This window comes from Mizuhopecten yessoensis, unplaced genomic scaffold (assembly GCF_002113885.1).
Source record: "Mizuhopecten yessoensis strain PY_sf001 unplaced genomic scaffold, ASM211388v2 scaffold715885, whole genome shotgun sequence".
Taxonomy (NCBI): Eukaryota; Metazoa; Mollusca; class Bivalvia; order Pectinida; family Pectinidae; genus Mizuhopecten; species Mizuhopecten yessoensis.
Genome location: NW_018479840.1, coordinates 18,480 through 32,351, shown reverse-complemented (window position 1 = coordinate 32,351; position 13,872 = coordinate 18,480). Strand labels below are relative to the sequence as shown.

The 13,872-nt window shown below is 42.0% G+C and overlaps 1 protein-coding gene across 2 annotated transcripts in view; it reads right to left on the bottom strand.

Annotated features, from left to right (window-relative positions):
• Positions 1 to 13,536, bottom strand: part of LOC110441346 (interferon-induced helicase C domain-containing protein 1-like) — a 43,792-nt gene extending 30,256 nt beyond the window's left edge. Inside the window, exons 1-4 of one of the 2 annotated variants that reach the window (XM_021484461.1) lie at positions 13,416 to 13,536; positions 4,843 to 5,130; positions 4,129 to 4,311; positions 3,602 to 3,787 (exon numbers count right to left, since the gene is read on the bottom strand). In XM_021484461.1, the coding sequence (XP_021340136.1) occupies positions 3,602 to 3,787; positions 4,129 to 4,311; positions 4,843 to 5,130; positions 13,416 to 13,437 (679 nt within the window). In that variant the 5' untranslated portion in view covers positions 13,438 to 13,536. Of the gene's footprint in view, positions 1 to 3,601; positions 3,788 to 4,128; positions 4,312 to 4,842; positions 5,131 to 13,388 lie in introns of both variants that reach the window. The other variant, XM_021484462.1, reaches the window with a different exon arrangement.
• Positions 13,537 to 13,872: the final 336 nt, after the last annotated feature.

Below are 13,872 nucleotides of genomic sequence, written 5' to 3'. Positions count from 1 at the left end.
CTCAACGAAGAGAAGTGCGAATTCTCTAAAGATCAAATCACTTTCGTCGGTCACGTGATTGACGCGTTCGGTGTGCGACCCGACCCTAGGAAGGTCGAGGCAATCGTTAAGTTTCCAGCCCCTACCAACGTACCAGAAGTGCGTAGATTCTTAGGGATGGTAAACCAATTAGGCAGGTTTACACCAAACCTCGCGCAACACAGTCAACCTATTCGGGAACTGTTACATAAGGACAGTGTGTGGACCTGGGACGATCCACAAATTCAGGCATTTGCCAAGATCAAAGAGGAACTCAGCTCTGAAACCGTGTTAGCGTTGTATGACCCGAAAGCGCCTACCAGAGTATCAGCAGATGCATCATCGTTCCGATTAGGCGCAGTACTTCTCCAGTGCCCTCAAGGTGAGGACAAGTGGAAACCGGTTGCGTACGCGTCGAGAGCGATGAGCGGTACAGAACAACGATACGCGCAAGTAGAAAAGGAAGCGCTCGCGGTCACATGGGCATGTGAAAAGTTTGCGGACTTTCTGATCGGTATGAAGTTCAGCATCGAAACTGACCATAAACCCCTTGTATCGCTGCTTGGAGTAAAAGCAATATCGGAATTGCCTCCGAGGATCCAATGCTTTAGAATGCGACTAATGCGTTACGAGTATGATATCGGACACGTACCGGGAAAATCCCTTCACACGGCCGATGCTCTGTCGAGAGCACCCCTCTGTCAGGTTACAAAGGAGGAAGAGGAATTCCAGTCAACAGTGGAGGCCTATGTGGATTCTGTAATGGAAAGCCTTCCTGCGACTGAGACACGTCTGGACGACATTCGCAGATGTATTCACGACGACAGTGTACTGAGCATAATCGTGGAATATTGTCTAAGCGGTTGGCCAGGGTTCGAAAACCCAGCCATCAATATCGCGACGCGACCTTATTGGCAAATACGCGAGGAACTGACCGTATGTCAAGGATTACTAATGCGCGGAACACGACTGATAATACCGACGACGCTTAGAACAGAACTTCTCCCAAAAGATTCACGAGGGCCATCAAGGTATTGTAAAGTGTCGTGAACGAGCACGAAACTCAATCTGGTGGCCAGGGATAAATCGTGAGATTGAGAACTTGGTGACAAACTGCACAGTGTGTATCAAACACAGATCGGATCATGCCGAGCCCTTAAGGCCAACAGAATTTCCAGAGCGACCGTGGCAAATGGTCGGCTCGGATCTCTTTCACTTAAAGGACGCGGACTACTTACTTGTCGTGGATTACTTCTCGAGATATATCGAGATTGCGAAACTGAAGTCGACCACGTCACAGGCCATAGTGACCCAACTTCAGTCTATCTTTGCACGACACGGTATCCCGGAAACCATAGTTACGGATAACGGTCCCCAGTATGCAAGTGCGATATTTAAGAAATTCGCGACAGAATATGGGTTTCGCCATAACCCCAGCAGTCCGTATTACCCTCAAGGTAACGGTGAGGCTGAGAGAGCGGTCCAAAGTATCAAGCGAATGATAAGACACGCGAACGACCCGTATCAGGCGTTACTCGCCTATCGTGCTACGCCACTTAAGTACGGCTACAGCCCAGCAGAACTGTTGATGGGCAGAAAGTTGCGCACAACTTTGCCAGAAAACCCCAAAAACCTTACACCGGAGTGGCCAGATTTGGCTAAGGTTCGCGAAAAGGAGACGCGGGACAGAATGACTCAAAAACAAAACTTTGACATTTCTCGTCATGCCAGACCTCTACCTAAACTCGAGTCAGGTCAGACTGTGTGGGTAAGAGGTCATGGAGGCGGGTTCAGTGGAACGGTGAAGTCAACTGCCGGTAATGACAGATCTTAACTGATAGAGACACCACGTGCACCCGGACACATGGTGAGGAGGAACAGACGGCATTTAGTGTCCGCTCCTAATCTAATCATGGAACCTTCAGAATCACAAGACATTGAGTGTGAGACATTTACAAACATGTGTACTAGCCCGAGTGTACTAGTTAGGTCACCAGTCAGGCATACAGACCATCCAACAACACCAAAAGTCAGTGTTCAAACCCAGCACCATAGTTCTACTCCAGATAGGGTTATAACATATACTCGATCAGGTCGAGCTTCCAAACCAGTTAACAAGATGAACTTGTAGACTAGTTGCAGTACTTCGGTTCGAACAATGTTACAGTTTAGTAGTTTAGTAACTTTACTAGTCAATGTGTTTACTAGTCAGTTTGAGTTTATAATAGTTAGATTGGTCAGTTATACATCCATTGCAGTATTTGTAGAAGGAATCTACCTAATAAGTAAGGGAGATGTAGTGTTAGCCATATATACATAATTATATGATACAGACTATAGGCGGACTATTGCGAGTCTACTATGAAACAGACTATAATGTTATGTACTGATTATTGTGTATTGTGTACTACGTCACGAGAATTGAATAAAGCATGGCTTGACCCAACCACATGCGTTATCTCTGTGTCACGAACAACAGTAGGGCGAATACAACTTACAACAAAAATGTCAATTAAACCGTAATACGGAATTAAAATCGATAAAACTTATGAACAAATGAAATGTTTACATCTGAACCGTTGAAAAACTACAAGGAAATGCGACCAGAGATTCCGGAAGGGTAAGCGTCTTCTGCTTCATCGACGTGTAATGATGTATGAATTCCGGATATTTAGTCAGTCATATTCCCGTAACTACTAGTCCGCCTAATTGGCTCTATTATTAGTAACTGCAAAAGTACATGTCAGAGTTATACACTCCAGTGCTCATGAATAAATCACAACTTGAAGATTTATACTGATTATTACAGACGAAAGAAGACATTTAAATCGTATTCAGAGCTAGGTAATGTCACGTCCTCAAATCAATAAAACGGAATCACAAGGCACATTAGATAGCGTTACCAAAAACATAGGCCTTCAAAATGCAAAGGAAGTGGATATTCATATGAGTATATATATCAATACATTTTGATTTTTTGATTTTGTTATTTTTTTCAGTTAGTTATTGGGACCAAAGTCTTCATAAGCTTGCATCAGTCGAAATAGTGTGTGGTAAGGTTGTCCGTCAGAGGAGGACGTCTATCATAGAAATCGTCGTAATCAGAGCAAGACATTAATTAACGAATCAACTGCCACGTGTAGAAGCCGTAGGAGAGGAAAACATGCATTTTACTAAAATAAAGTGGGAAAGTTAACGATCGGATAATTCAAATCGTATCGCCTGTCGTAAACCTCTGTAATAAGCCCTCACTGTTGGTCGATAAAGACCGAGGTAAGCGACGGGTATCTAGGGTCAAGCATTTTAAGTTCAATGCTGTATACTATGGACGTCGTCAGTAACTTTCATGACTAATTCGTTAAACTGCTCTGTTTCTGAACATATCCCGGATAAAATTCAAAGAGAAGCAATTCGATGATCAAATTCAACAGCCGGTATCTGTCGGAGCCTTTAGAGAGTCGATTTCTGTCAAGGGACCTGAAGGTGTCGGTCGTGCCGCTGACTGAATCAGTTACCATTGATTGTCTGACAGAACTATCTCAGGACGAAGCCTTCATTTGTCTAATGTCTTTAGATAGGTTACCTTTCAGTTTGTGGTCAAGGTGGTTTTTCATGATATATACGGCCACCCTGGTCTTCCCCGATCCGGTGCCGGCCCAGATTATAGAGTTCTCTCCCCTTAATCCGTCTTGTGCTATTTCTGTCTGGTAACCACGCAAGGAGAAATCTTCGTTTATACCCGGTCCACTCTCCGTCAGAAACATTTGTGCTGTAAAATAAGACGACAACAACAATAAAGTAAGTCAGTCCGCCTTAATGTAACGAGAAAAAAACTGTCCACAGCGGTATGTACCGATTTATTGAACCTAAATCTAATATTTTTTCTGTATATTTGCTGTTCAATAAATATTTAAAAAAAACATGAATTCGTTAATTAATAACCAAACACGCCTGATCTCTCCTCCTCCGCTTCATCACTCGATAAAAAATGATACTCAAATAAGCATGTGATGATGATAGAATTTAAACTCATGTGTTCCGATAGAAAACTTCTTAACTAGTTCCATAAAAATGACGTAGAATCCGCATGTTGTAGCTTTAATTCAATACCTGAACTGTCGCCTGTTTTATTCCCGGTGTTGATGATATCACCCGAGGGTTCCGGGGAGTTCTCTGTGTTAATGGTAACGTCCGAGGGTTTCGAGAAGTTTTTTGTGTTGATGATATCGTCCGAGAATTCCGGAGAGTTCTGTATAACGTGTGGTTTGAAACCACTATATTCAAGTTCTTGTTCTACAACGAAACAGCGGGATAGTAACACAGCATTGCTTTATTTGATCAGAAAACGTTCTGTCGAATATCACAGACCCCTCGCCTTAAATACATACACCATTATATTAACATATTTGACAAAATAAGGAGGATGTAATTATTTGAGAGATAATTTTCCCCAGTCTTTTATTAAATTATTTAGGGAATTCCCATAAAAAGTAGTTCCGGCTAGTAGGTAAATACAACATTCCGTATTGCACATGTGCAATACAGAACGTTGTATGTCATGGTCTGAAATTGCTTGTATTACTATAACAAGATTCAACAGGCATGTGTTAAAAATAAAATCATTTCTTGGATTGTAAACTTCACAATTGTCATAAAGCTAGATACGTATTATACAGAAACCTCTCCATTACACATCATTAAGTGTCAATGTATAAACAGACCCACACCGGAAGTACGTCAAGAACAAACTTAGAGTCACTGTGATATGTACATTATACATAGTACTTATCTTCAAGGTCACCTGTCAGTATTGGCCTTGTTTACCTGTAATGCAGTACTCGTCCTCCAGTTCCTCTGCCAGTGTAGTCATATCTTCGTCCCTTAAAGCTTTCAGCAACTGTTTCGTCCTTGTAAAGTATGATTCATTCTTGTTTTCTATGTTCCACCTGTCCAGGCCATCCTTAATCTTATCCTCTAAATCTCGATGGTTGTGATTGATATGATCTATGTCAACTTTAGTCAGCCGTAGACGTAGCAGCAAGTTGTCCCAACCTTTCCCGATCTTTTTTGGTAGAACCGCCATTAATGACAAGTCCGAGAAAAGCTCAGCCACTGAAACAGTTAGTCACAAGTTGAACAAGTACTAATTATAATGGAAACAAATTACAAAAGTCCCCCAAACTACCCTAGTAATCGATGAGGCAAGTGTCAATCACAGAACGATAACTCACAGTAGAGTTTGCAGTGACACAATATCGACCAAACAGAAGCCAGTAAAGGGCGGCCGTATTGTCCAAACGCAAAACTGTTGCATTCAGGTTCACAGTGCCATGATACAAATATATACTAAATTTGAGCGAAATCAGAAACTCCAGCCTACAAACAAGCTTTAAATGTTCTACTTCCGCAGATCAGCTGATTTTGTTAAAAACGAAGATAGATAACTAGAATCTTACAATAACCAACTCTTGGTATTCCTTTCATTTTTGAAAAATGATCTTATTTGATTTTTTTTAGCATTAAACAACGCATATTATATATTTCAAAAAGTTTATGTCCGCACCATTTCAAATCATCGGTCACTATAGTAACCATCCAGGGCACTCGTCGGCCGGGTGCTTGAATGTACTGTTTACCAATAAAACCTGCAGATGTAAATGATGATAAGTTGGTGGATGAAGTGCCCTTTGTTATTACAAAGTTCTCTATGAGTTTAATGGGCAATTTGATGTCAAGGGGATTACCCAGCCGGACGTTTGGGACCAGGGTGTTAGAAAGTTCGTGACCACGAGGAACCGATTGCGAGTCGGAAGTCAGTATCTAATATGACATTGTTATAAGTATTTTTTTAATTTTTAAATTAGAAAGAATACTAATAATAGTACAATGATGTACCATTCATGATTTTTGTAATGTTTATTATTATTTCTCGCAACTACGTTATCTCGGAGAAGGGGAGATAACTATTCTCAGAAACGGTAGTATGCGTAGTAATATAAAGTGGTCATTGTATGTGAAATCAGCTGACTGGTTGCACGATCATCGTTGTATTCATAGTGTATTCATAGTCTTATGGCAGTTGTTTTCAGTTGGTAAATTCATATACAGAACACACTTCAAGAATGTAAATATAAATGAATGCACAGAACATATTCAAGTTCACTCATATGAAGGCAGTGAGGATTACACTAAGGACATCGATCCGTGGACCACAGCCGCTTTGATAGCCGTCGGCATCGGAGGAGCTGTCCGACCTTGGAGCGTGACCTGGAAGTGCCTAGGACACTAGAATCTCAGAGGGCCTGGTAAACGGCAACTTACGCCTCACGTCGGCCGCCACACAGACTACCGTAACTTACCCTCCACGTCCGCCGCCACACAGACTACCGTAACTTACCCGCTCACGTCGGCCGACACACAGACTACCGTAACTTACCCCCCACGTCGGCCGCCACACAGACTACCGTAACTTACCCCTCACGTCGGCCGCCACACAGACTACCGTAACTTCCCCCTCACGTCAGCCGCCACACAGACTACCGTAACTTACCCGCTCACGTCGGCCGACACACAGACTACCGTAACTTCCCCTCACGTCGGCCGCCACACAGACTATCGTAACTTACCCCTCACGTCGGCCGCCACACAGACTACCGTAACTTACCCCTCACGTCGGCCGCCACACCGACTACCGTAACTTACCCCTCACGTCGGCCGCCACACAAATTACCGTTACTTACCCCCTTACGTCGGCCGCCACACAGACTACCGTAACTTACCCGCTCACGTCGCCCGACACACAGACTACCGTAACTTCCCCTCACGTCGGCCGCCACACAGACTATCGTAACTTACCCCTCACGTCGGCCGCCACACCGACTACCGTAACTTACCCCTCACGTCGGCCGCCACATAGACTACCGTAACTTACCCCTCACGTCGGCCGCCACACAAATTACCGTTACTTACCCCCTTACGTCGGCCGCCACACAGACTACCGTAACTTACCCGCTCACGTCGCCCGACACACAGACTACCGTAACTTCCCCTCACGTCGGCCGCCACACAGACTACCGTAACTTACCCTCCACGTCGACCGCCACACAGACTACCGTAACTTACCCCCCACGTCGGCCGCCACACAGACTACCGTAACTTACCCCTCACGTCGGCCCCCACACAAATTTCCGTTACTTACCCCCTTACGTCGGCCGCCACACAGACTACCGTAACTTACCCCCTTACGTCGGCCGCCACACAGACTACCGTAACTTACCCTTCACGTCGGCCGCCACACAGACTACCGTAACTTTCCCGCTCACGTCGGCCGCCACACAGACTACCGTAACTTACCCTTCACGTCGGCCGCCACACAGACTACCGTAACTTCCCCCTCACGTCGGCCACCACACAAATTACCGTTACTTACCCCCTTACGTCGGCCGCCACACAGACTACCGTAACTTACCCCTCACGTCGGCCACCACACAAATTACCGTTACTTACACCTTACGTCGGCCGCCACACAGACTACCGCCAGTGAAAGGAAGACGATAAACCCACCAACCAANCCCCTCACGTCGGCCGCCACACAGACTACCGTAACTTACCCGCTCACGTCGGCCGCCACACAGACTACCGTAACTTACCCCTCACGTCGGCCGCCACACAAACTACCGTTACTTACACCTTACGTCGGCCGCCACACAGACTACCGCCAGTGAAAGGAAGACGATAAACCCACCAACCAACTAGCCAAACCTAGTGGGGTTTTCCGGATTAAAACAGATCCAAGTTAGATATCTTAATTTGCCAGAATTGAAACTATAAGCTTTGATTTTACTATTGGTCACAGGGACAAGTACGCTGTATCTCTATATAAAGCTGATATTTCATAGTACACAGACATGTTGTATATAAACTTAATATTAGCTAAGTACTGGTATATCAGACCGGCGTAAGGCGGAAGCGACACTTGATTCTGTTACTTGCTGGTATGTATTCACGTGTAGATTTTCCTGGGTTGACAGTTGCAATGTTAATAAAGGTATCCTTTCACTTGTCACGGTTCTATGAACACAGTACGTTTGACCAGTTGTCTATCAATATAATTATCAAATAAACAATGTTTGCTCTGTGTATTGTGTTGTGTTGTGTTTTGTCTGTGTGTGTATGTCTGTCTAGTGATATGCAATATCAAATACCTAAATATATATAACTCCTGGCCTAACGTGTCATTAACGTTAGCCTCACTACACACTTATATAGATATAACTGCTAACCTAACGTGTCATTAAGGTTAGCCTCACCACACGCTTATATAGATATAACTGCTGACCTAACGTGTCATTAACATTAACCTCACCACACACTTATATAGGTATAACTGCTCACCAAACGTGTCATTAACGTTAGCTTCACCACACACTTATATAGATATAACCCCTGACCTAACAGGTCATTAACGTTAGCCCTACCACACATTATATAGTTATAAACCCTGACCTAACGTGTCATTAACGTAAGTCTCACCACACACTTATATAGATATAACTGCTGACCTAACGTGTCATTAACGTAAGTCTCACCACACACTTATATAGATATAACTGCTGACCTAACGTGTCATTAACATAAACCTCACCACACACTTATATAGATATAACTGCTCACCTAACGTGTCATTAACGTAAGTCTCACCACACACTTATATAGATATAACTGCTGACCTAACGTGTCATTAACGTTAGCTTCACCACACACTTATATAGATATAATCCCTGACCTAACGTGTCATTAACGTTAGCCTCACCACACACTTATATAGATATAACTGCTCACCTAACGTGTCATTAACATAAACCTCACCACACACTTATATAGATATAACTGCTGACCTAACGGGTCATTAACGTTAGCTTCATCCCACACTTATATAGATATAACCGCTCACCTAACGTGACATTAACGTTAGCCTCACCACACACTTATATAGATATAATCCCTTACCTACCGTATCATGAACATAAACCTCACCACACACTTATATAGATATAAATGCTCACCTACCGTATCATGAACATAAACCTCACCATACACTTATATAGATATAACTGATCACCTAACGTGTCATTAACATTACCCTCACCACACACTTATATAGGTATACCCCCTGACCTAACGGGTAATTAACGGTAGCCCTACCACATACTTATATAGATATAACCCCTGACCTAACATGTCATTAACATTAACCTCCCCACACACTTATATAGATATAACTGCTGACGTAACGTGTCATTAACGTTAGCCTCACAACACACTTATATAGATATAACTCCGGACCTTACGTGTCATTAACGTTAGCCTCGCCACACACATATATAGATATAACTCCGGTCCTTAACGTTAGCCTCACCACACACATATAAAGATATAACTCCGGACCTTAACGGTAGCCCCACCACACACATATATAGATATAACCCCTGACCTAACTTGTCATTAACGTTAGCCTAACCACACACTTATATAGATATAATCCCTGAGCTAACATGTCATTAACATTAACCTCACCACTCACTTATATAGGTATATCCCCTGACCTAACGGGTCATTAACGGTAGCCCTACCACATACTTATATAGATATAACTGCTCGCCAAACGTGTCATTAACGTTAGCTTCACCACACATTTATATAGATATAACCCCTGGCCTAACGTGTCATTTACCTACCGTATCATGAACATAAACCTCCCCACACACTTATATAGATATAACCACTGACCTAACGGGTCATACCACACACTTATATAGATATAACCACTGACCTAACGGGTCATACCACACACTTATATAGATATAATCCCTGAGCTAACATGTCATTAACATTAACCTCCCCACACACTTATATAGATATAACCGCTCACCAAACGTGTCATTAACGTTAGCTTCACCACACATTTATATAGATATAACCCCTGGCCTAATGTGTCATTTACGTAAGCCTCACCACATACTTATATAGATATAACCCCTGACATAACTTGTCATTAACGTTAGCCTAACCACACACTTATATAGATATAAATGCTCTCCTACCGTATCATGAACATAAACCTCCCCACACACTTATATAGATATAACTGCTGACCTAACGTGTCATTAACGTAAGCCTCACCACACACTTATATAGATATAAATGCTCACCTCCCGTATCATGAACATAAACCTCACCATCCACTTATATAGATATAACTGATCACCTTACGTGTCATTAACATTAACCTCACCACGCACTTATATAGGTATAACCCCTGACCTAACGGGTAATTAACGGTAGCCCTACCACATACTTATATAGATATAACTGCTCAACAAACGTGTCATTAACGTTAGCTTCACCACACATTTATATAGATATAACCCCTGGCCTAATGTGTCATTTACGTAAGCCTCACCACATACTTATATAGATATAACTGCTCGCCAAACGTGTCATTAACGTTAGCTTCATCACACACTTATATAGATATAACCCCTGACATAACTTGTCATTAACGTTAGCCTAACCACACACTTATATAGATATAACCCTTGACCTAACGTGTCATTAACCTTAGCCTCACCACACAGTTATATAGATATAACTGCTGACCTACCGTATCATGAACATAAACCTCCCCACACACTTATATAGATATAACTGCTGACCTAACGTGTCATTAACGTAAGTCTCCCCACACACTTATATAGATATAACCCCTGGCCTAATGTGTCATTTACGTAAGCCTCACCACACACATATATAGACATAACCCCTGATTTAACGTGTCATTTACGTAAGCCTCACCACATACTTATATAGATATAACTGCTCGCCAAACGTGTCATTAACGTTAGCCTCACCACACAGTTATATAGATATAACTGCTCACCTAACGTGTCATTAACATTAACCTCCCCACACACTTATATAGGTATAACCCCTGCCCTAACGGGTCATTAACGTTAGCCCTGCCACATACTTATATAGTTATAAACCCTAACCTAACGTGTCATTAACGTTAGCTTCATCACACACTTATATAGATATAACCACTGACCTAACGGGTCATACCACACACTTATATAGATATAACCCCTGACATAACTTGTCATTAACGTTAGCCTAACCACACACTTATATAGATATAAACCCTTCCCTACCGTATCATGAACATAAACCTCCCCACACACTTATATAGATATAACCACTGACCTAACGGGTCATTAACGTTAGCCCTACCACATACTTATATAGATATAAACCCTGACCTAACGTGTCATTAACGTTAGCTTCACCACACATTTATATAGATATAACCCCTGACCTAACATGTCATTAACATTAACCTCACCACGCACTTATATAGGTATAACCCCTGACCTACCGGGTCATTAACGTTAGCCCTACCACATACTTATATAGTTATAAAGCCTGACCTAACGTGTCATTAACGTAAGTCTCCCCACACACTTATATAGATATAACTGCTGACCTAACGTGTCATTAACGTAAGTCTCACCACACACATATATAGATATAACTCCGGTCCTTAACGTTAGCCTCACCACACACATATATAGATATAACCCCTGACCTAACTTGTCATTAACGTTAGCCTAACCACACACTTATATAGATATAACTGCTGACCTAACGTGTCATTAACGTAAGTCTCCCCACACACTTATATAGATATAACTGCTGACCTAACGTGTCATTAACGTAAGTCTCCCCACACACTTATATAGATATAACCACTGACCTAACGGGTCATACCACACACTTATATAGATATAACTGCTGACCTAACGTGTCATTAACGTAAGTCTCCCCACACACTTATATAGATATAAATGCTCTCCTACCGTATCATGAACATAAACCTCCCCACACACTTATATAGGTATAACCCCTGACCTAACGGGTCATTAACGTTAGCTTCATCCCACACTTATATAGATATAACCGCTCATCTAACGTGACATTAACGTTAGCCTCACCACACACATATATAGATATAACTCCGGACCTTAACGTTAGCCTCACCACACACATATATAGATATAACCCCTGATTTAACGTGTCATTTACATAAGCCTCACCACACACATATATAGATATAACCCCTGATCTAACGTGTCATTTACTTGAGCCTCACCACACACATATATAGATATAACCCCTGATCTAACGTGTCATTTACGTAAGCCTCACCACATACTTATATAGATATAACCCCTGGCCTAACGTGTCATTTACGTAAGCCTCACCACACACTTATATAGATATTACTGGTCACCTAACGTGTCATTAACGTTAGCCTCACTACACACTTATATAGATATAACCACTGACCCAACATGTCATTAACATAAACCTCACCACACACTTATATAGATATAACTGCTGACGTAACGTGTCATTAATGTTAGCCTCACCACACACTTATATAGATATTACTGCTGACCTAACGTGTCATTTACGTAAGCCTCACTACACACTTATATAGATATAACCCCTGACCTAACGTGTCATTAACATAAACCTCCCACACACTTATATAGATATAACTGCTGACCTAACGTGTCATTAACGTTAGCCTCACCACACACTTATATAGATATAACTGCTGACGTAACGTGTCATTAACGTTAGCCTCCCCACACACTTATATAGATATAACTGCTGACCTAACGTGTCATTAACGTTAGCCTAACCACACACTTATATAGATATAACTGCTGACGTAACGTGTCATTAATGTTAGCCTCACCATACACTTATATAGATATAACTGCTGACCCAACATGTCATTAACATAAACCTCACCACACACTTATATAGATATAACTGCTAACCTAACGTGTCATTAACGTTAGCCTCACCACACAGTTATATATATATAACTGCTGACATAACGTGTCATTAATGTTAGCCTCACCACTCACTTATATAGATATAACTGCTGACCTAACGTGTCATTAACGTTAGCCTCAGCACACACTTATATAGATATAACCCCTGACCTAAGGTGTCATTAACGTTAACCTCACCACACACTTATATAGATATAACTGCTGACATAAAGTGTCATTAACGTTTGCCTCACCACACATTTATATAGATATATCCCCTGGTCTAACGTGTCAGTAACGTAAGCCTCACCACACACTTATATAGATCTATCCCCTGGTCTATCGTGTCAGTAACGAAGGTCTCACCACATACTCGTTTACTTTGACACAGCCCTGTGTACCGCGTCACCGGAATGTTCTGAGTCGTGAAAGCTGCCGTTCATTTGTAACCTGTATGCTACTTACATTGTTATGTTCTTTCGTCCTACTCACCTGGTTTTTTTCCTGTCGCCATTTTACAGAACGCTACTAATAGTTATACTGAATCATTTTCGGTTTCGATATCTTCTGCTTTCTGAAAATACACCACCATACCGCAAGTAACTAACTATGCACACTTGTAAACTATATATAGAATACGGGACACGTACTTACCGATGTATTACACCAGACAAAATGTGCAGTGTCCTATATATTGATAACCACAACCGCCTTGTATATATTAATCAATTTGACCCGGTACAACCTGTATTTCCGTATAGCGTGGTTTCAACAGAACTGAAAAGCAAGCTTAAGTTGAATACGAAACGCGAGTGCTCAATCGTTACACTGTTATCTGCAAGTGAGTTCTGTATTTGAACGATGCTGGACGCTATATCACAATGGCTTGGATAAAATAAAAGCATTCAAGACACATGGATTGTGATTTTGATATCTCATCTTTATTTCC